The sequence below is a fragment of the Hippopotamus amphibius genome, chromosome 1 (genome assembly GCF_030028045.1).
Source record: "Hippopotamus amphibius kiboko isolate mHipAmp2 chromosome 1, mHipAmp2.hap2, whole genome shotgun sequence".
Classification (NCBI taxonomy): domain Eukaryota; kingdom Metazoa; phylum Chordata; class Mammalia; order Artiodactyla; family Hippopotamidae; genus Hippopotamus; species Hippopotamus amphibius.
The window spans coordinates 44254675-44278560 of NC_080186.1; the positions used below are offsets into that span (position 1 = coordinate 44254675).

A 23886-nucleotide genomic window follows, 5' to 3' on the forward strand; every position below is an offset into this window, starting at 1 on the left:
ACTCAATTCGAATGACTTATTTATTAAAGATTGAAATGGTTCATGAAAGCCTATCTTTCGCTTGTGAAGAGTATTTACATATTATTCTCTCTAACTTCTGAACCAGAACATGTTCAACAAAAATTATAATTGTTACCTCACATTCTCTAACTGCTTATTTTATATTTAGGTATTCCCAGTTCCAACAGGAGTACAGTTTAGATGAAGTGATGACATCTCGAAAAATTTTTGATTTTTTGACTGTCTTACAATGTTGGTAAGAAAAACACATTTTAATATTTAATAGAAGGTACTGTCTCTTGACAACCATCCCAGCCCCTCCACCCCTTGGGTAAACCTTGGGCTCTGTATCTGGGTATATCTGTATCTGCTTTTATAGAACTCCTACCAAGTATAGTCCTTACCCTGGAGTGAGCACCCTTACCTCCTATTCCTGTCTAGAGACAGACTGTCTTTTCTCTTGGAAAATTATATATTTTACTTCTTTCTCTCATGACTTCCACCTACTCTGTTTTAATAGTATTTGTTCACTTAAATGTGGCTTGGGAGGCTAGTGGAGTCCAAAGGTTTTTCCCTTGACCATTTTGTTTTCTCTGCTGTATATTTCTACTGTAGGAATTTTTACTCGATCATAGTAACTAAGAGTAAAGGTAAAACAAGAAAAAAAATCATAGCTCTCATAATGATAGTGGCTCTGTCTTGAAAATCGCTTGACAATATGTCTCCTGGAAGACTGAGTTAGTATTGCGTAGCACCTACTTGTATATAATTATCACCTGGCTGTGTCCTGGAGCTACTGTCTGGGGTGTAAGTGAACAAGTGGCGTCAGTTTTTATCTGTTGCAGTATGAGGGTCTGCCCATGTTTAAAGTACAGCTCAACACATGGAAGTCTTCTTGTGTTTGCTGTCTTCCTTCACAGCTGCTCTAAGGAAAAGGACTATTTTGAGGAGATCTCAAGAGTCTTAACCAAACCATGGACTTTCTGGTATCTCCTATTCCCAGTTTCCAAAAGGATTCCAAGACTGATTAATTGGGAGATAGCAAAGTTGGAGCTAGTTAGGCCTATAGAAGACTCTTTATTGTATTAGCTCAGGAATAACCTTATGGACTCCTCAGAAGTCACCAGAAAATACCTTATGTATCTGCAGAGGCAAATCTGGGACTCTTTGCAATAAGAACTTTTTGGACCAAGAACCTTAGAGACCAAGCAGTGACTGACAGCATTTAAATTATTGATAGAGGTTCAGTCTTCAGGTGCGAAGCATGTATAATTTTTATATTATTAATACAAAGACAGTCCGATGACCAGCAAGCATACCCTGCCTGTCTTTCCACATTGAAAGAGCTCCTAGTCTGAACTCCTGGGATCAAGGTGAACCAGGTAAATAACTGTTTTTACCTCCTCTCAGTCCTACTTCAGATGGTGCTGCAGCTGCAATTTTGGCAAGTGAAGCATTTGTAGAGAAGTACGGCCTGAAATCCAAAGCTGTGGAAATTTTGGCTCAAGCAATGGTGACTGATATGCCAAGCTCATTCGAAGAAAAAAGCATTATTAAAATGGTGTGTCTGAAATTCTGTTTTATTAATCAGTTGAGGGATTTCTTTTTAAAAATTTCAAGGTGACATCATGTCATCAGCTCTGAAAGTTATTTACTTGAAAAAAACTAGTCTAGAAAATTTAGTATTATAACTCATCCTTAAGAATCTGTTAAGGGAAAATAACTGATGAGAATGTATGCATACACTTTTAACTAACTAGTGTGCTATTTTAAAAAATTTTGAGTTGACTAAATATGCCCAGAACTCCCATCGTACAGAGTTAAGGGAAAAACAAGGATGTTTTCAGGAACTTTTTGGACCCTTAGCACTTTAAAAATCCTGATTGAAGATTATGTACAAAATTGAGGCAGTAAAAAAGTTGAGAATTCTGACCTAGAGTTAGTTGAATATTTGAAGATACATACATATATACATATAAAAATATGCTTTATGTACACATATATAAGTGAGCATATGGTTTACATTAGAGTTTACAAAATGGTTTTACAACAATGCTTTTAATTTTAAAATGTTTCTGTAAGTTGCCCAAGATCACAGAAGCTAGGGTGTGGCAGAAGTGAAACTTTATACTCAGGTTTTCTGATTGTAATACATTTTCCATTACATCACAGTTTTATTCCTTGGAAAAGAATTGAGTTTACATGTTATTATCTGAGACCAAAGGGGTGTTAAGAACATGAATATTGGGAAAATGGTTTGAATCCTATAGGTCTTCTAAAAAAAATTGTTTATTTTCATATAGAAATTCACCCATATTTTTCATTGTATCTGAATCGTAATGATCTCTTGATAAATCTCCTCAACCTGTCTACCCCAACTATATAGTGTGATTTGATAGAGTTTTTGTAACAGCACAGGTTATGGCATGAGAAATTTTAAGTCCGTTTTATATATCTAATTTAAAATTGTGTTCTTTATAGTACAAAATATAATGTGTATGTCCATTCTTCCTCCTGGGTATTCTTTTATTTGGACTTTCTGTGTAATATAGAATTAATTGAGATTTCAATATTTATGATCAATTCTCAACTGTTAAGGTTATACATATTAATCTCTTATAATCCTTATATAAAGTCCCAGTTTTGATGCCCTTTATTTATTTATATATGGTTTTGGTTTTAGGTTGGCTTTGATATGAGTAAAGAAGCTGCCAGAAAGTGCTATGAGAAATCTGGCCTGAAACCAAGTGATATTGATGTAATAGAACTTCATGATTGCTTTTCTTCCAATGAACTTCTTACTTATGAAGCACTGGGACTCTGTCCAGAAGGTAATATCTTTGATGAGATGCAGATTAATTTACTACATTTCATTGAGAACATTTCACTTTCATCATTAAACAGAATAATTTACTAATTGCCTTTCCCTCCATGCTGGCTCTGCCACACTGTGCAAAGTGAATGTAAGCTATCTTGATCCTGGACTTTAAGAACATGTAGTCTTGGACAGTACCAAATGAGAATGACAGAGTATACAAATAATTCCATTTATGTAAATCAGGGGTACTTATAATACACTAAGTTAAAAAAAAAAGGATAAAAAAAATCACATATGTAATTCCAGCTATTTCAAAATGTGTTTGAATAAAGACCTGCAGAAAGGAAAATGGAAAAACTAATTGGTGGGATCTGGAGGATTTTTTTTTCTTTTTGTTTTTAAAGTGGTTGTACCATTTTCTCACTACTAGCAGTACGTGAGGTTTCAGTTGTTTCACGTTCTCATCAACACTTGATGTGGTCAGTTTTAAAATTTCAGTCATTCAAAAGGGTATATAGTGGTGTTTTATTTTAGTTTTAATTTGCATATCCCTGATGACTAATAACGTTGAGCATCTTTTCTTGTGCTTGTTGGTCATTTATATATCTTTTGTGAAGTGTCTGTTCAGATCTTTTGCCCTTTGATTATTGGGTTACTTGTCTTTATTGTGTTATAAAATTCATATAAATGTATATTCTGGATACAAGTGATTTGTCTGATATATGTGGGCTGTGAATGTTTTCTCCCAGTCTGTGGCTTGCCTTTTTTGTGTTATTAATAGTGTCTTTTGAAGGACAAATTTAAAAATTTTTGATGATCAATTACATATTTTCTTACCAATTTTTTTAATGGTTCAGGCTTTTTATATTCCAAGAAACTTGCCTACTCCAGGGTTGTAAAGATTTTCTTCTATTTTTATTCTAGGAGTTCTGTAGTTCTAGATTTTACATTTAAGTATATGATCTATTTTGAGTGAATTTCTATGTTTGGTATAAGGTAAAGGTTGATATTACTCTTTTTTTCCTCATACACATATTCAGCACCATTTACTGGAAAGACTTTTCTCTCCCCATTGAATTGCGTTGGCACCTTTGTCAAAAATTGCCCATAGGGACTTCCCTGGTGGTACAGTGGTTAAGAATCTGCCTGCCAATGCAGGGGACACGGGTTCAATCCCTGGTCCAGGAAAATCCCACACGCCATGGAGCTACTAAGCCTGTGCACCACAACTGCTGAGCCTGCACTCTAGAGCCTGCAAGCCACAACTATTGAGCCCATGTACCACAACTACTGAAGCCCGAGAGCCTAGAGCCTGTGCTCCGCAACAAGAGAAGCCCCCACAATGAGAAGCCCTGTGCACTGCAACAAAGGGTAGTTCCCGCTTGCCACAACTAAAGAAAGCCCACGTGCAACAGCGAAAGCCCAATGCAGCCAATAGATAGATAGATAGGCCCAATGCAGCCAATAGATAGATAAATAGACCCAATGCAGCCAATAGATAGATAGATAGATAAATAGATAGATAGATAGATACTAAAAAAACATTGCCCATATATATGAGGGTCCGTTTTTGGATTCTCTGTTCTGTTCCATTGATGTACAATGTCTGCCTTTTCACCAATTTTGGCTACTGTGTTTATTCTACTACACTGTACTATACTATACTATATCAGATAGAATAAGTTCTCCAACTTTGTTCTTTTTAAAAATCATTTTAGCTATTTTAGGTCCTTGGCATCTCCATGTGCATATTAGAATTAGTTTGTCAATTTCTACAAAATAAAAAGCTTGCTGAATTTTCATTGGGATTTCATTGAGTCTGTGGATTCATTTAGAGAGACTTGTCATCTTAAAAATGTCGAATCTTCCAATGCATTAGATGTGTATATGTTTCCATTTATTTAGCTCTCCTTTAACTTCTATAAGAATGTTTGTAGTTTTCAGCATAGGTTTTAGGTATCTTTTGTTAGATTTATTCCTTGGTATTTTATGGGTTTGGGCATAATTTTTTTTAAACCTTCAATTTCCAATGTTTGCTGGTAGTATATAAGAATACAGTTGATTAAAAAAACTTGTAAACTGTGACTTTGCTAAATTCATTTATTCTAGTAGTTATTTTGCAGATTATGAGTGATTTTCTTTATAAACAATCATGCCATTGCCAGTGACAGTTTTATGTTTTCCTTTCTGATCTTTTTTGTTTGTTTTTGTTTTTGTTTTGTTTTTTGTTTGTTAAGAACTTTTATTGAGCTACAGTTAACAGACAATAAACAGCATATATTTATTTATTTATTAAATACATTTATTTATTTATTTATTTATTTTAAAATTTATTTTATTGGCTGTGTCGGGTCTTCATTGCTGCACATGGGCTTTCTCTAGTTGCAGTGAGTGGGGGCCACTCTTCATTTTGTGGTGCACGGGCTTCTCATTGCAGTGGCCTCTCCTGTTGCAGAGCACAGACTCTAGGCACGTGGGCTTCAGCAGTCGCGGCACATGGGCTCAACAGTTGAGGCTCACGGGCTCTAGAGCGCAGGCTCAACAGTTGTGGCACACGGGCCTAGTTGCTCCGTGGCATGTGGTATCTTCCTGGGGCAGGGATCGAACCTGTGTGCCCTGCATTGGCAGGCAGATTCTTACCCACTGTGCCACCTAGGAAGTCCTAAACAGCATATATTTAGAGTGTACAATTTGGTATCCCAATCTCCCAATTCATCCCCCCCCCAACTCTCCCCGCTTTCCCCACTTGGTGTTCATATATTTGTTCTCTACATCGGTGTCTCTGTTTCTGCCTTGCATTTCCTCTCTCATAGTTGTTAGCATTTGCCTTATGTATTGAGGTGCTCCTATGTTGGGCGCATATATATTTATAATTGTTATCTCCTTTTCTTGGATGGATCCCTTGATCTTTATGTAATGTCCTTTCTTGTCTCTTGTAACATTGTTTATTCTAAAGTCTATTTTATCTGATATGAGTATTGCTACTCCAGCTTTCTTTTGATTTCCATTTGCATGGAATATCTTTTTCCATCCCCTCACTTTCAGTCTGTATGTGTCCCTAGGTCTGAAGTGGGTCTCTTGTAAACAGCATATATATGGGTCTTGTTTTTGTATCCATTCAGCCAGTCTGTGTCTTTTGGTTGGGGCATTTAGTCCATTTACATTCAAGGTAATTATCGATACGTATGTTCCTATTACCATTTTCTTAATTGTTTTGTTTTTATTTTTGTAGGTCCTTTTCTTCTCCTATGTTTCCTGCTTAGAGAAGTTCCTTTAGCATTTGTTGTAGGGCTGGTTTGGTGGTGCTGAATTCTCTTAGCTGTTGCTTGTCTGTAAAGCTTTTGATGTCTCCATCAAATCTGAATGAGATCCTTGCTGGGTAGAGTATTCTTGGTTGTAGCTTCTTCCCTTTCATCACTTGAAATATATCATGCCACTCCTTTCTGGCTTGCAGAGTTTCTGCTGAGAAATCAGCTGTTAACCTTCTGGGAGTTGCCTTGTATGTGATTTGTCGTTTTTCCCTTGTTGCTTTTAATAACTTTTCTCTGTCTTTAATTTTTGTCAATTTGATTACTATATGTCTTGGCGTGTTTCTCCTTGGGTTTATCCTGCCTGGAACTCTCTGCGCTTCCTGGACTTGGGTAGCTATTTCCTTTCCCATGTGAGGGAAGTTTTCAACTATAATCTCTTCCAGTATTTTCTTGGATCCTTTCTCTCTCTCTTCTCCTTCTGGGACCGCTATAATGTGAATGATGGTGCATTTAACATTGTCCCAGAGGTCTCTTAGGCTGTCTTCAGTTCTTTTCATTCTTTTGTCTTTATTCTTTTCCGTATCAGTGATTATCACCATTCTGTCTTCCAGCTCATGTATTCGCCCTTCTGCCTCAGTGAATCTGCTATTGGTTCCTTCTAGTGTATTTTTCATTTCCGTTATTGTGTTGCATATCTCTGTTTGTTTGCTCTTTACTTCTTCTAGGTCTTTGGTAAACTTTTCTGTCTTTGCATCCAGTCTTTTTTTCAAAGTCCTGGATCATCTTCACCATCATTATTCTGAATTCTTTTTCTGGAAGGGTGCCTATCTCCTCTTCCTGGAGTTGTTTTTCTGGGGTTTTATCCTGTCCCTTCATCTGGTACAAAGTCCTCTGCTTTTTCATTTTCTCTGTCTTTCTGTGGCTGTGGTTTTCAGTTCCACAAGATGAAATACTGCTGATCCTGCTGTCTGCCCTCTTATGGAGGAAGCTATCTAGGAGGCTCGTGGGTGCTTCCTGATGGGAGGGACTGATGGTGGGTAGGGCTGGGTGGATGGAGCTCAGTAAAACTTTAATCTACTAGTCTGCTAATGGGTGGGGCTGTGTTCCCACCATGTTGGTCGTTTGGCCTGAGGCTACCTAGCATTGGAGCTTACAGGCTCTTTGGTGGGGCTAATGGCAGACTCTGAGAGGGCTCATGCCAATGAGCACTTCCCAGAACACCTGCCACCAGTGCCCCTGTCTCCTCGGTGAACCACAGCTGTCCCCCACCTCTATAGGCAACCCCTCAACACCAGCAGGTAGGTCTGGTTCCATCTCCTGTGGGGTCACTGCTCCTTCCCCCTGGGTCCTGGTCAGCACACTGTTTTGTGTGCCCTCTAAGAGTGGAATCTCTGTTTCCCCCAGTCTGTGGGGGTCCTACAATCAAATCCCACTCGCTTTCAAAGTCTGATTCTCTGGGGATTCCTCCTCCCATTGCTGGACTCCCAGGTTGGGAAGCCTGACATGGGGCTCAGAACCCTCACTTTAGTGGGTGGACTTCTGTGGTGTAACTGTTCTCCAGCTTGTGAGTCACCCACCCAGCATTTATGGGATTTGATTTTAATGCGATTGCGCCCCTCTTACCGTCTCATTGTGGCTTCTCCTTTGTCTCTGGATGTGGGGTGTCTTTTTTGATGAGTTCCAGTGTCTTTCTGTTGATGGTTGTTCAGCAGTTAGTTGTATTTCTGGTGTTCTTGCAAGAGGGAGTGAGCGCACGTCCTCCTACTCTGCCATCTTGATCCTCTCCCTCCTTTCTGATCTTTTTATTTTTTATTTTTTCTTACCTTATTGCAATGACTGTGAGCTCTAATTGAATAGAAGTGGTGAAAGTGGACATCATTATCTTGTTCCTGATCTCAGGGGGATGCACTTTAATCTTTCACCATTATGTATAATGTTAGCCATAGGTTTTTTGTTGATACCATTTATCATGCTGAGAAAGTTCCCTACTGTTTTTAGCTTGCTGAGTTATTTATTTATTTATTTTTTTATCATGAAGGGGTGTTGAATTTTTAAGAAATTCTTCTGCATATATTAAAATGAGCATATGGATTTTGTCCTATATTCTGTTGATGTGGTGAATTACCTTGATTTTTGAATGTTAAACTAACCTTGTATTTCTGGGATTAATCCTACTTGGTCATATTATTTTAACCTTTTAATATATTGTTAGATTCAATTTGCTGGCTTTTTGTTAATGATATTTGTTTATGTATTCATGAAGGATATTTTCCAATTTGTTTTATTCTGGTCTCATAAAATAAATTGAGCAGTGGTCACTCATTCTGTTTCCTGAAATAGTTTGTGTAAGATTAGTGTTAGTTCTTACTTGACTGTTTCATTACCAGTATAATCAAGTAGCTTAATCAAGTAGCTTAATCAGGTAGCTTCTTTGGGGGGATATTTTCAATAAATTAAAATTTGTTAATATATATAGGCCTGTTTATAATTTTTGTTTCTTCCTGTGCCTATTAATTTTGGTAAGATATATTTTTCAAGAAAATTGTCCATTTCATTTAAGTAGTCAAATTTGTTGGTTGAAGTTGTTCAAAGTATTTTCTTATTACCCTTTTAATATCTATAGAATCTATGGTGATAATCTTTTTTTATTCCTGATATTGATGGGTTTTGTTCTTTCTCCTTTTTTTCTTTATCTCTCCAGCTAGAGGTTTGTCAATTTTGTTGTGCTTTACAGAGATTCAGCTTTTGGCTTTGTTACTGTCTTTTTTCCCCTTCCATTTCACTGATCTCTGCTCTTTATTTTTTCCTTCCTTTAACTTACCTTGTGTTTACTTTTTTTAAAAAATATTCTTATGATAGATCCTTAGATCATTTATTTTAGATCTTTCTCCTTTTCTAATATAAGTATATAAAGCTATATGTTTTCCTCTAAGCAGTATTTTAGCTGCATTCCACAGATTTTGATACATTCATTGTCATTTAGTTCAGAGTTTTTAAAATGTCTCTTTAATATCTGATTTTGTCTTTGACCTGTAAATTATTTAGAGGTATACTGTTTAATATCCAGGTGTTTGGAATTTTCCTAGGTATCTTATTGTTATTGCTTTCTATTATAATGTTGTTGTAGTCAGAAATTACACTATTTTTTATTTTGATTCTTTTAAATTCATTGAAATTTACTTTATGGATCAACATATAGTAGATATTGGTGAACTTATTATATGCACTTGAAAAATCATGCAAATTCTGTGGTTGTTAGATGTAGTATTCTATGTATGTCAATTAAATGAAAATGAGTGATAGGATTTTTCAGATCTTCTATGTCTCTACTTATTTATTTGACTCGCTCTATCACTTGCTAAGAGAGGGGTGTTATAATCTCCTACAATTGTAGAACTGTTTCTTTCTTTAGTTCTGTCAATTTTTGCTTCATTTATTTTGAGCCTCTGTTATTTATAGTTGTTATGTCTTCCTGATGAGTTGTGTTTTGTTTTTTGTTTTTTTCATTATGAAATATTCTGCTTTATCTCTGGTTATATTCTTCATCTAGAAGTCTCTTTTATCTGACTAGCGTAGCCATGCCAGCCTTCTTATGCTTACTGTTTACATGATATATCTTTTTCTATACATTTCCTTTTGACCTATTTGTGTTATTTATTTATTTACTTATTTATTTATCTATTTAAGGTGTGTCTCTTATAGGAAGTAGTGTATTGTTTTGTTTTTTGTTTTTTGTTTTTTTTTTTTGTTTGTTTTTTGTTTTTTTTTTTTTTTGGGGGGGGTACACCAGGTTCAATCAACTGTTTTTATACACATATCCCCATATTCCCTCCCTTCCTTGACGCCCCCCCCTCGAGTCCCCCCCACCCTCCCTGCCCCAGTCCTCTAAGGCATCTTCCATCCTCAAGTTGGACTAAAAATGGTACTGATGAACTCAGTGACAAGAACAAGGAAGCAGATACAGAGAATGGACTCGAGGTATGGGAGGGGGCGGGGAGTGAAGGGGAAACTGAGAAGAAGCGAGAGAGTAGCACAGACATATATATACTACCAACTGTAAAATAGTCAGTGGGAAGTGTATTGTTTTTTAATCAACTTTCTCAATATCTGCCTTTCAACAGTGTTGTCCAATACAGTAGCCACTAGCTCTGTGTGGTTATTGAATCCTTGAAATTTGGCTAGTCCAAATTGAGGTGTGCTGTAAGTGTGATGATTTTGAAGACTTAATATGAAAAATAGAATATAAAGTATTTCATTAATAATTTTTTATTTTGAAATGAAAATATTTTGGATATATTGGGCTAAATATTATAAAATATATATTAAATAATATATATACTAGAAAATTTTAAAGTACATGTGTGATTTGCATCATATTTCTGTTGGGCAGTGTGATTTAGAGATCATTAACATTTAATGTAATTATGTATTATATATAGTAGGATTTAGGTTGACCATTTTATTATCTGTCTCCTCTATTTGTCCCATTGTTTTTTGTTTCTCTGTTTTCTCTCTCTGCTGCCTTTTGGATTATCTGAATATTTTTAGTGTCATTATTTTAGTATGCATTGGCTTTTTGGCTGTGTTTTTTATTTTTAGTTTTGTTTTGTTTTGTTTTAGTGATTGCAGGGTTTTTTAACCTCAATACTACTGACATTTGAGCTAGATCATTCTTTGTTGTGGGGCTTGGACATTGTAGGATGTTTAATGGCATTCCTGGCCCTCTGCCCATTACATGCCAGTAGTACCTACCGCCACAGTTGTGATAATCAAAAATGTTTCTAGACATTGTCAAATGTCCCCTGGGGGACAAAATTTCTCTGGGTTGAGAACTACTGCTATAGGGGTCTCCTTAGAGTTAATATCGTACCACTTCACATAAAATGTGGAAACCTTGCAAATATATATGTCCATTAACCAGTTCCCTTCTACCTTACACCCACCTTTATGTTAAATTGTCATATGTATTACATCTATGTACATTAAAAAACCCCATAGACAATGTTATAATTTTTGTTTTCAACAGTTGCACATATTTTAAAAACCTTAAGAGGAAAAATCCTTTATATTTACCCAGATATTTATTATTTCTGTTATTGTTTCTTCTTTCTTGCTGATCCAAATTTTTATGAAGAATTTATTTTAGCATTTCTTATAAGGCAGGTCTTATGGAATGTTAATTCCCCAGTGGAATCTTCAGATTCTTCATAGGATTGTATATATTATGGAAAAAATCATACAGTAAATTATTCACTTGTTGGGGTTGGTTTGTGTTCAGTTGGCTATTACTTGGTACAGTAACAATATTTAACAATAGGAAAGCAGTAATAGCAGATAGTATACCTGTTATGACTAGAGCCTTGTATCAGGTTACATGTTAGAAACACATCAAAAAATAGAAGAATGCCTCAATGGATGGTTTTTAATTTACAACCTAGATTTAAAATCAAGTTAAAAGTGTTGGGACTTCCCTCGTGGCCCAGTGGTTAAGAATCTGCCTGCCAATGCAGGGGACGTGGGTTTGATCCCTGGTCCAGGAAGATCCCACATGCTGTGGGATTAAACTATGTAAACATACGTAAAACAATGAGAACAAGGCCTGACACAGAGTGAGTGGGTAAAAGCTATTAGCCGCCTCTAATAGCACCACCACCACCATTATTATCATTATTTAGAGGGTCCACCTCTCATTACCAGAAATATCGTCTGGAAGAATATCTTATACAATGCATGCATTTCTATTTACTTCTTAACCTCCTGGAAGAATGACCAGGGAATTGATAGGAATGTTGACGCTGCCAAGCATGTGATGTAATTTTTTTCTTTTAAGCTTACATTTATGCTCAATAGTATTTTCAGTCATTTTCCTACATTTCATGAAAGCACTCTTTTTTCTGTCCCTCTCCCCTCTCCCACCCGTTGTTTACTATAAGAATATTTATATGGAATGTAATAGTACAGTTGAAAGCGGAAATGAATATGTTTTGGCAAAATTATGAATTTTTAAACCTAGTATTAGTTACAGTATTGTATCCATTTCAGTGTTTTTCTTCTGCTTCTCTGAATCTCTGTTGTATGTGTGGCAATTTTGGAAGCAGAGAGCTCTCTTAGGAACTAATAGGAGCTTCGTTTCATGCAGGAAATGTTCTTAAAATATAAGCCTTTGTTACTCAATATTTATTACTTCACTTTTAGTAGTGCTTATATCAATTTGATGATAGTTGGAGCCATCAATAAATGTGTGCTCCAAGAAATTCTTGGCTGTCTGTAAGTTAAAAACAAACAAACATATCATTTGTTCTGATGTTATTTTTAACATTTATGAATATTGTTTTTCCTCCTGTAGGTCAAGGTGGGAAACTGGTTGATAGAGGAGATAATACTTACGGAGGAAAGTGGGTCATAAATCCTAGTGGTGGATTGATTTCAAAGGGACACCCACTTGGAGCTACAGGTAATAATACACACAGATTTCATAGTTTTTAAATCGTTTTTGGCATAAGTGTGAATGATTTGATCATTGATTTGAATGAATGATTGTATTCTCTGAATTTGGTAGCCAGTGTTCTAAACAAATATTTAACCACAATATTTTCGATTTTCGTTTAGTATAGTTCAATAATATTGAGTGATGAGAATTTGAGTTAGTTGAAACTCTAAATTCAACAATAGGGATTTTAAAAAGTTTGATTATTTTAAAATAGGTGTACAACTTAACAAGATGTTTCTAGATCTGCTAGATAAGAATCATTTGAAATAAGCACATTATTTATATATAGTTGCATATGTGGTTGGTGTTGCATAGAAATTTTTTTCTCTTGAGAGAACTGGACTAAAAGTTATGAAATAAGGGACTTCCCTGGTGGCGCAGTGGACACAGTTTTGATCCCTGGTCTGGGAAGATCCCACATGCCACGGAGCACCTAAGCCTGTGCGCCACGACTACTGAGCCTGTGCTCTAGAGCTGTGAGCCACAACTGTTGAGCCATGTGCCACAACTACTGAAGCCCACACGCCTAGAGCCCATGCTCTGCAACAAGAGAAGCCACTGCAGTGAGAAGCCCTTGCACTGCAATGAAGAGTAGCCCCAGCTCGCCGCAAATAGAGAAAGCCTGCGTGCAGCAATGAAGACCCAATGCAGCCAAAAAAATAAATAAATTTTAAAAAAGGTTATGAAATAAGGATTCTACTATGGATCTACTGCTGACTGACTATGTGACTCTTTTAATTAATTATCAATTAGTCACTTAAACTCTTAGTTTCCTTAATTGTAAAATGAAGAAGTTCTACAAACTGGTTTCTGAAATAACTTAGCACTAAAATTCTGAGACTTATTTTATGAAGACAGGTGAGTTTTGTATTTTTTCATATTGTGTTATATATTAAGTAAAATTTTATAAATTATCACAAATTCCAAAATAGAGAAGTTAGAATTTATAGTGTATTTATTACAGGATAATAGTGAGAGAAACTGCTCCCTTTTCTATCCTTTGATACTTTTTGTGTCCTGGCTGTGGAGAAACAGCATCATTGATTCAGTGCATGTTCCATATTTTGGAGGGTATTTCCCCAGCCCTGCAAAGTGTTGCTGGCACCATTATTGAGTCTTCAAAAGGCTTTTACATTATTCTATCAGACCAGCTGCTTCAGGGTGATAGAATACATGGTAAGCGCAGTACATGCTGTAAGCAGGAGTCCATTCCTGCATTTCATTTATTTAGGCTGTTAAATGAGCTTCTTCATTAGAGGAAATACTATGTGGAATGCCATGTTGGCAAATCCAGCACAGAGATCAAGTATAAAACCCTAAGGAGTATAAAAATTAGAGGTATAGGTGGAAAAGAGACATTTAAGAATGATAAGAAGAAATGGTCAGTTACCCAAGGGAGGAGAGTGTTTCAAAAGTTAGTGATCAGGCCAGAGAAGTTAGATTGATAAAGAGTGAAGATGGGACTTCCCTGGTGGTCTAGTGATTAAGAATTTACCTTCCAATGCAGGGGACGTGGGTTCGATACCTGGTAAGGGAACTAAGATCCCACATGCCATGGGGCAACTAAGCCCACGTGCTGCAACTACTGAGCAGATGAGCCACAACTAGAGAGCCCACAAGCCACAACTAGAGAGCCCCTCCATGCCACAGCAGAGCCCATGTGCTCTGGAGCCCGTGCACTGCAATGAAGAGCCCTCACGCTCTGGAGCCCTCCTGACACAACTAGAGAGAAGCCCGTGTACCTCAACGAAGATCCCATGTGCCACAACTAAGACCCTCTGCTGCCAAATAAATAAATTAAAAAAAAAATCTCTTAAAAAAATATAGAAGAGTGAAGAGAGTCCTTTGGATTTGGCTACTATCAAGTCATTGGCAATCTTGGAGCAATTTTAGTGAAATGTTTTGCGTGGAAGCACATGAGAATTTGGAGAGAATTAGAAGTGAGAAAATAGCAGTGCAGGTTAACTTTTAGGAGTAGTGGCTGTGATTGGAAAGGGATATGTAGAGAGTGTACATCAGTTGCAGGTATATGTTCTTTATGAATGAAGTCATGGCTTTGATCTTAGCCTCTTTACCCTTCTCAGCCTTTTAATCCTAGTCATTTAAATCTGTGAAATAGGAGTAAAATATACTATCTACCTAATAGGGTTGTGCTGCGGATCAAATGAGTAAATATATGAGTCCCCCAAACAGAGTAGGAAAACAATAATTGCTAGTATTCTCTTCCCACCATTCTTACAAAAGGAAGCCAAAATGGATCCAGTTAACTGTTGCTAGTAATAAAGCACTTGTTTGTATCTCAGTGTGAAAAATAATTTATGATGATTTCAGGAAAAGAACATTGTTTAATTTGTAAAGAAAATAATTTTCCTTCTAGTATGACAGTGTCTAGGCATCAATTTCTCTATGTAAATATTGTGTCCAATTCTACACAGACATTATTTTTATACTATGTTCTGTCTTTGGTAAATAGGCTAACTCTTTTCCTTTATCCCTCAAAAGAACGAGGTCACACTTCAGTGTTGATTTTGCTGCTAATGGGACGTACGGAAGTCAGGGTGATAATAAATATTTCTGTGGTATGGTCATCGAAGCCTTAAAGAACAGTTTGCATTTGAGATGGTGATTTAAATTCTCCTTTCAGACAGCTTCCTCACTGTCATACAGAAAACTTCTGTTTCATCAGGAGATGAATGTGACATTTCAGTTAGTTTTTATTGACACGTGACTTTTTTTCTCCTCTGAAAGAATATGTTTTCATTATAATTGACTTGGCTATTCTGAGATATGTTTGTTCTGTCATCTGCTACAACACTCAGAAATAATGCTTTGTTTTAACAATGTGATTTTTCATATCCATATTCTTTCTCAAAATTGAGGTATAATTATCATAAAATAAAATGCACGGTTCTCACAAAGACACAGTTGTTTATAGCAGCATTGTTCATAGTAGCCAAAAGGTGGAAACAACCCAGATGTCTGTCATCAACTGACAGATGGATAAACAAAATGTGGTATATTCATACAATGGTATATTCTTTGGCCATAAAAGAAATGAAGTAGTGATACATGCTACAACACAGATGGACCTTGAAAACATTTTGCTAAGTGGAAGAAGGCAGTCATAAAAGACTTCATATTACATGATTCCATTTATATAAAATGTTCAGAATAGGCAAGTCTATAGAAACAGAAAGTAGATTAGTAGTGGCCTAGGACCCAGAGAGAGCGCTACAGAGTATGGGATTTCTTTCTTTTTTTTTATAAATTTATTTATTTATTTATTTTATTGGCTGTGTTGGGTCTTCGTTGCTGCACATGGGCTTTCTCTAGTTGCGGCGAGCGGGGGCTACTCTTCATTATGGTGCGCTGTCTTCTCATTGCAGTGGCCTCTCGTTGCAGAGCACGGGCTCTAGGTGCATGCGCTTCAGTAGTTGCGGCACATGGGCTCAATAGTCGTGGCTCACGGGCTCTAGAGCGCAGGCTCAATAGTTGTGGCGCACGGGCTTAGTTGCTCCGTGGCATGTGGGATCTTCCTGGGGCAGGGATTGAACCCGTGTCCCCTGCATTGGCAGCCAATTCTTACCCACTGTGCCACCTAGGAAGTCCCTGGGATTTCTTCTTGAGGTAATGAATATGTTCTGAAATAGATTGTGGCGATGGTTGTACATATCTGTGAATATACTAAAACCATTGAATTGTAATCTTTAAATGGATGATTGGTTTAGACAGTTGTGTACATCCATATAGCTACCAGCCATAACAAAACATTAGAACATTTCCATCGCTCCAGAAAGTTCCACTGTGTCTATTTGCAGTAAATCCCCTCACTTCCTTCAATCACCTCTCCCTAACTCTCCAGCCCGGTCCCCCAGCGAAGCTAAGACTTATTGACTTCTGTCATCATAGATTAGTTTTGCTGATCTTCGAACGTTACATAAATGGAACAATATAGTATGTATATGTACTCTTTTGTCTCTGGATTCTTTAACCCAGTAGAATGTAGGATTTATCAAAAATTTTCTTGTATTAAGAGTTCATTCTTTTTTATTGTTAAATAGTATTCTATTGTTTCAGTATATTAGTTTGTTTATCCATTCTTCTGTTGATGGACATTTGAGCACTTTTCTATTTGGGGGTATTATGAATAAGGATGCTATAAACATTTTTGTACAAGGTTATTTGTGGACATACCTTTTTCATTTTTCTTGGGTTAATAACTCAGAGTGAAATTACTGGGTCATAGGGCAGCATATGTTTAACTTTATAAGAAACTGCCAAGTAGTGCTCCAAAGGGTTGTCATATGCTTTTTAATGTTATATTTATAATATTATAGCTGGATGGTAAATTTTAACTTTTTTAAAATTAATTTTTAATGGAGTATAATTGATTTACACCATTGTGTCCGTTTCTGCTGTACATAAAATGAATCAGTTATACATATACATATATCCACTCTTTCTTAGATTCTTTTCCCATATAGGTCATTACAGAGTATTGAGTAGAGTTCCCTGTGCTGGACAAATCTTAACATTTAACAGGGTTTTCTCTTCCTCCTTACTCTTAGTTCTATTCCTCAGAGTCAACACCTTTTAAAATTTCTTTTGTATTTTTCCAAAAATTGTTGTGCTTATACAAATACATATGTATATGTATATTTATACAGTCTTTCTGAATGTATGTTTGTATATGTGTATATTTATACATTGTAGACTGCTTTTTTTACTTACATCTTAAAAATCTTTCTATATTATCACTTATAGCCTTTATTCTTTTTAACGCCTGCCTAGTATTCTAAAAATTTTACTTAGTGATTCACTTCTTGGTAGACATATAGGTTATGTCAAGTTCATTATTACAAACAATATTGCACTAACCATCCTTGTGTTTTTGCATACTTTTGCAAGTATACCCATATGATAAATTTCAAACAGTGGACTCACTATGTCAAAGGATTATATTATATTTGTATTTAAAAATTGATGGATATTACCCCATTTTCTTCAAAAAAGGTTAAACCAATGCACATTCCCAACAACAGTGTATGAGAGTGCTTCTTTTTCTACAATCTTGTCAATGTTAGATTTTTAAAAATCAAATGTAAACAGTTTTGCTAATATTGACAGGTCATCCAGTTCTTTCCCCTGGGCACTAAAAAGCCAACCTAAAACACCCAGGGAGGTAGAATTTACCCAATTCTTAAATACTTCAAAGAGAGACTCGTACCTTCTGCAGTATTCTTTGAAAACTCTTCAAGATTTGAGTCTACACTATTGGTAACATTTTCCTCTTATCAGCAGTCTTTGAGGGATACTGTGTAGTGGTGGTATAGCATTTTGGGGGAAAAAGTTATAAATCTTTATGACTTTATTTGTAGTCTGAATAAGATGAGCAATTACTGAAAAGTAAATGTTTACTTGCTACATACTGAGGATTTGGATATATTTCAAGTAAATCTGACACATGGTCATTAGCTGTAGCCCAAGAAAGAATTCAGACTCCTGGAAAATATATCAGAATGACAGCTCCGAGTTGTTTAAATATTTTTGCCCTAGTTACTTGGATAACAAACTGCAGTAGGATTCTAAGAGAATCAGAAAACAGTCAAATAAGTGTTTCCAAAACATGTTACAATGGGGTGGGGAAGATAGAAGTTTCTCTTCTACCAACAGTATTCGTTTAATTATATGATATTGCTGCTTTGGTGGGAACCCAGCATTGGAGAATTAGCTTTAAAATTAAATTTCCATGATATTGGTTTCTGATTTTGAACTTGTTAAGATCTGGGTTAAAAAAAAGCTTCTAGCTTCCATAATGGTACTCATAATAGAAGAAAAAGAGATTTAAGTATTTGAATTGAATAGTCTTTTGTTCATTGTTAGTTTAAAAGCATGAATTCCTTTTGGATTTTCCAATTAGAAAGATCACAGTAAACCTTAGGAATTTTTTTTGTTTTTTGGTTTACTTTGCAATGGTGATATGACAAAAAGCAAATCAGTGTCCGAATAATAGTATCATATTTTATTCTAGTTTCTAAAGTTCTTGCACATATATTGTTCAACACTTACTGAACGCTAGTTTAAAATGAATAAGTGAAATTTGACTTCAGCTTATTCCTAGCAATCTCTGATTTATGAAAATGCATTTTAGTGTCTGGGATCTACTAAAAGGGCATGAAAGTGCTTTTGAGATAAAACTCCTAATAAGGGACTGTTGCTTTGAAGATGAAAGTTGGTTATTTAGTTTGGCCTTTTGTACCAATTCAGCCTGACGTTTAGTGTCTTTCCAGCGAGGCTTCAACCTCGTTTCTGTCCTGATCTTGCATTTTTCAGTCTCTGAAAGTTCAATAAATGCTTGTTGTATGCCCACATTATCATTAGTTGCTGTAAGTAACTGGTATTTAAATATGGTGTCTACTGATGGACTGATTCAGAATCTCCTGTAGCTTTAAAAATATACTTATTCCTGCCCTACCATTAGAAATTCTAATTCTTAGGTGTGGTTGATCCTAACAACTTATATGTATGTAAAGTTCCCCCAAGAGCTTTTCATGCACAGTCAGGTTTGGGAACTAGGGCTAGGGTACACAAGATAATCACTGCCCTTAAGGGAGCATACAAGAGGCAGATAATGTAACACAAATGATTAGAATCCAAGGCAGAATATGAGTGCCTTAAGCAAAGCACAAAAGAGAACTCTGAAGAGAGGAGAAAGGAAAAGGAGAACGAGAGGGGTGACGATTTACTAAATACCTACCACATGTCAAATTCTGTACTAGCATTTATATCTAGTTGGGTTTTGGGGGAGGAGATATAGAAAGAGGAAGCATATTTAAATTAAACTGGACTGTTTGCTTTCCTCAGATGTGTTTAATTCCTTCCCACCTCTACAAACTCTGGCTTTGCTGTTTTCTGAATAATAGCAACAGCCAACATGTATATAGCGCTAATTTCTGAGTGCTGTTCTAAGTATTCTTCATGTACAAATGCATTTAATTCTCACATCTATTTTTATATTTTGTAAAAGAGTTACTTAGAGGCACAGAGTAACTTGCCCAAAGTCACCACGCTAGAAAGTAGCAAAACTAGGATTCAGACCCAGGCAGTGTATTTTTAGAGTTCAGGCTCTTAACCACTGCACGCTACTTCAGTGCACTTTTCCTCAGTGGAAATGCCCGTCTTGAAGGTCAACCTCAAGCGTTCTCTATCTTCTGAAGCTTTTCCTGATTTCTTGATCCTTTCCATAGATTAATCTTTTCCTTTTCTTAACTCGTGCTATACTTTTTCAGTGCTTCTCTTTTGACATTTATGCATGTAGTACATATTATAATTATTTATGGCCTTTTAAAAAATCTCCTCTGTTTGACTAAGAGCCTGTGAGGGCAGGATCCATATTTCATTTGTCTCTGTACCCTGAACAGTGCCCGGTACAAGACTTTGTAAGTGTAAAGAGAGTTGAATAAATTATTTCTGCTTTAATATCTTAAGGGTGGTATGGGGTGGGGGGATAAACTTGTTTAGTGTGAGAAGAATTAGGATCATTGGGAAGAATTCATGAGAAGGTAGATTTGGAGCTGATGCAGAAAAGAAATTTTGTTAATTGTGGTAAAATACACACAACATAAAATTTACCATCTTAACCATTTTAAGTGTACAGGTCAGTGGTATGAAGTACATCTACATTGTTGTGTCACTGTAACCACCATCCATCCCCAGAACTCTTTTCATGTTGCAAAACTGAAGCTCTGTATCCATTAAACAATAACTTCCCATTCTCTTCTCCCCTCACCCCTGGTAACCATCATCTTACCATCTGTCTACATGATTTTGACTACTCTAAGTACCTCACATAAGTAGAATTGTGCAATATTTGTTCAGGAAGGAACTTTTTAATATGGCTTTCCAAAAATGGAATAGGTTTCCTCCTGAGAACATATATTGCCTGTCACAGAGGCTGTACATGAGAAACACAAGTTAACAACTTCATGGGAATGTTTTAAGGGGAATTGCCCATCTGTTAGAGCCTTAGATTTGATGTACTCTTAGATCCTTCCTAATTCTAAAATGCTGTAATATCCCAAAGGGATGTAATTATGTCTCCTCCTGAATTCACATAGTTCTTGATATTTTTAATGGTACATATATTATTCTATTGTGTGACTTTTTTTTTACGTGTTTTAGTACCTTTGAAGGTATTATAAACTTAGGTTTTAAGGAGTTGGGTTAAAGTGAAATGAGAGTAACTGGAATTTTAGCCAGGGGACCTAGCATACTCAAACTATGGCTTGGTTCTTCTTCTACTCTATAAGGGGTCACCAAAAGGAATACATTCTAGGATGATGACTGACAAGACCTAAATCCAGTACTGACTCTAAAAAGTCAGTAAGTCAGTAAGGCCTAAAGAGCATTTTACCAAATCATCTATTTCACCATGTCCTAGAGGTCACCCATCCTCATTCCCATGGCCCAGAATTTTGCATGTTTACCACTGTGATGTGAGGGGAGGTAAGTTTTATCACTAGACTCTCATGAACAGTCTTCAGTGCCAGGAGAAATGGAGTTTAAGAGAGAATGTTTACTCCTGATACCTATTGCCAGGTAGAGACAGCTAGGAGCAGGCCCTGGCTTTTATTGCTCCTGCCAAGTAAAAGGAAGAGAGAGAAGGAATATCGTGCCTATATATCCCATATTTTATTTTCTTATTTTAACAGCTCTTTTGAGGTAAAATCAACATGTAATCAGCTGCACATATTTAAAATGTACAATTTAATGCTTGACCTCCATATCCACCTGTTAAACCATCACCACAGTCATGATATTGAACACGTCCATCAACTCCACAAGTTTCTTCATATGTACATCTTTGTAATCCCTCCCTCCCACTGATTTCCACCCCTCATCCCAAAGCAGTGTTTTCTGTCACTATAGATTAATTTGCATTTTCTAGAATTTTGTGTATGGAATCCAACAGTATGTTATCTTTCTTTTTGTCTGCCTGAAATTTGTCCATGTGTTTGCATGTATCAATAGTTCATTCCTTTTTATTGCTGAGTGGTATTCCATTGTATGGATATATCATGTTTATTGTTGATGGACATTTGGGTTTCTAGTTTCTAGTTGGCTATTGCAAATAAAGCTACTGTGAACATTCATGTGTAAATCTTTGTATAAACACATATTATGTTTTCTCTTGTGTAAATACCTAGGAGTGGAATGATTGGATCATATGCCAGGTGTAGGTTTAACTTTTAACAAACTGTCAAACTGGGGACTTCCCTGGTGGTCCAGTGAGTAAGACTTCATGCTCCCGATGCAGGAGGCACAGGTTTGATCCCTGGTCAGGAACTAGATCCTGCTTGCATGCTGCAACTAAGACCTGGCACAGCCAAAATAAACAAATTAAAAAAAAAAAAAAAAAAGAAACTGTCAAACTGATTTCCAAAGTGATCGTACCATTTTACCTTCCTACCAGCAGTGTATGAGAGTTCTAGTACCTCCACATCCTCGTCGGCACTTCGTATGGTCAGCTTTTTTAATTTTAGACATTCTAATCAGTACATAGTGGCATCTTCTTGTGGTTTTAATTTGCATTTTCCCACTGGCTAATGATGTTAAACAGTCTTTTATGTGCTTATTTGTCATCTGTATAACTTCTTCGATGTCTATTCAAACCTTTTGCCCATTTGGGGGGCAAAATTTATTTTTCTTTTTGTTGAGTTTTGAGACTTTTTTATATACTCTGTGTACAAGTTCTTTACCAAATATATGCTTTGCAAAGATTTTCTCCCAGCCTGTGACTTTCCTTTTCATTCTCTTACTAGTGTCTTTTAAAGAGCTGAAGTGTTTAATTATGGTTAAGTCCTGTCTAAGACATCTTTGTCTAACCCTGGGTCACAAAGATCTTTTCCTATGTTTTCTCCTAGATGTTTTATACTTTAAGCCCTACATTTAGATCTGTGACCCATTTTGAGTTAATTTTTATGTATAGATTTGAGTTCATTTTTTACATATGGATTTCCCATTGTTGGAGTGCCATTTATTGGAAACTCTATACTTTATCCACTACATTGCCTTTGTCAAAAATTAATTGTTCATAAATATGTGGGTATTATTTCTGGTCTCTCTTTTCTTTCCAGTTAATCTATTTGTCTGTCTTTCCATGATTACTATACTGTTTTGATTACTTTACCTTTATAATAGTTCTTGAAATTAGGTAGCCTTAGCCCTCCAACTTAATTCTTTTTTTTAGAGTTGTTTGGCTATTCTAGCTCCTTTGCATTTTTATAGAAATTTTAGAATCAGCTTGTTGATTTCTACAAAAAATCCTCCTGGAATTTTTTATTAGGATTATGTTGAATATATAGATTTATTTGGGGGAGAATTGGGATTCAAACAATAGTGAATCTTCTGACTCATAAACAAAATATATGTCTCCATTTATTTAGGTCTTTAACTTTTTTCAGAAATATAGTTTTCCCTGTACAGGTCTTGCACATATTTTGTCAGATTTATCCCTAAGTGTTTCATATTTTTGATGCTATTATGAATGGCATTTTTTTTCAGTTTGCTGGTATGGAGAAATACAATCAATTTTTTGTGTATTCATCTTATAGCCTTGCTAAAACTCACTTATTAATTCTAGTAGTTGTTTAAAAACTGCATCAGGTTTTCTATATAGACAATCATATTGTCTGTGGATAAAGACAGTTTTATCTTTTCCCCTTTATCTTCATGAAAAGGCCTTCTTTGCTTTGGCAAGTCTTTGCTCTGAAATCTACTTTGGCTGATTTAATATGGCCACTCCAGCTTTCAAATTTTAACTAGTGCTAACATGGTATATCTTTTTCTATCTTTTTAGTTTTAACCTACGTATAATTTTATATTTAAAGTTGCATTGGCAGCATTTAGTTGGGTCTTGTTTTTTTTTCTTCACACTGACAATCTCTGTCTTTGATTGGAGTGTTTAGACTATTTAGATTTGATATGATTATTAGTATGACTATTTGTGTTCTCTTTGTCCCAGCTGTTCTTTATTCCCATTTCTCTCTATTTTTCATCCTACTTTGGATCATTTTTTATTTATCCATTTTATCTTTATTATCATAGCCTATCTTCACGTGTTATTATACTAGTTCACTAACAGTTAAAGAACCTGACAACAGTATACTTCCATTACTTCTGTCCAGGCCTTATTATACTGTATTTGTGAATTTTTTGTTTACATAGGTTATGAACGCCATATAAAATTATTATTTTTGTTTAATCAGTTATCTTTTAAGAGGTTAAACAATAAGAAAACCTTTTCTATTTAAGATTAATGTAGTAAC

The 23886-nt window shown here is 35.8% G+C and overlaps 1 protein-coding gene across 1 annotated transcript in view; it reads left to right on the forward strand.

Moving 5' to 3' along the window:
• SCP2 (sterol carrier protein 2) overlaps positions 1–23886 on the forward strand; it is a 121662-nt gene that overhangs the window by 47589 nt on the left and 50187 nt on the right. Inside the window, exons 8-11 of the mRNA XM_057711073.1 lie at positions 170–256; positions 1411–1561; positions 2684–2831; positions 12416–12523. Of these exons, the coding sequence (XP_057567056.1) occupies positions 170–256; positions 1411–1561; positions 2684–2831; positions 12416–12523 (494 nt within the window). The remainder of the gene's footprint in view (positions 1–169; positions 257–1410; positions 1562–2683; positions 2832–12415; positions 12524–23886) is intronic.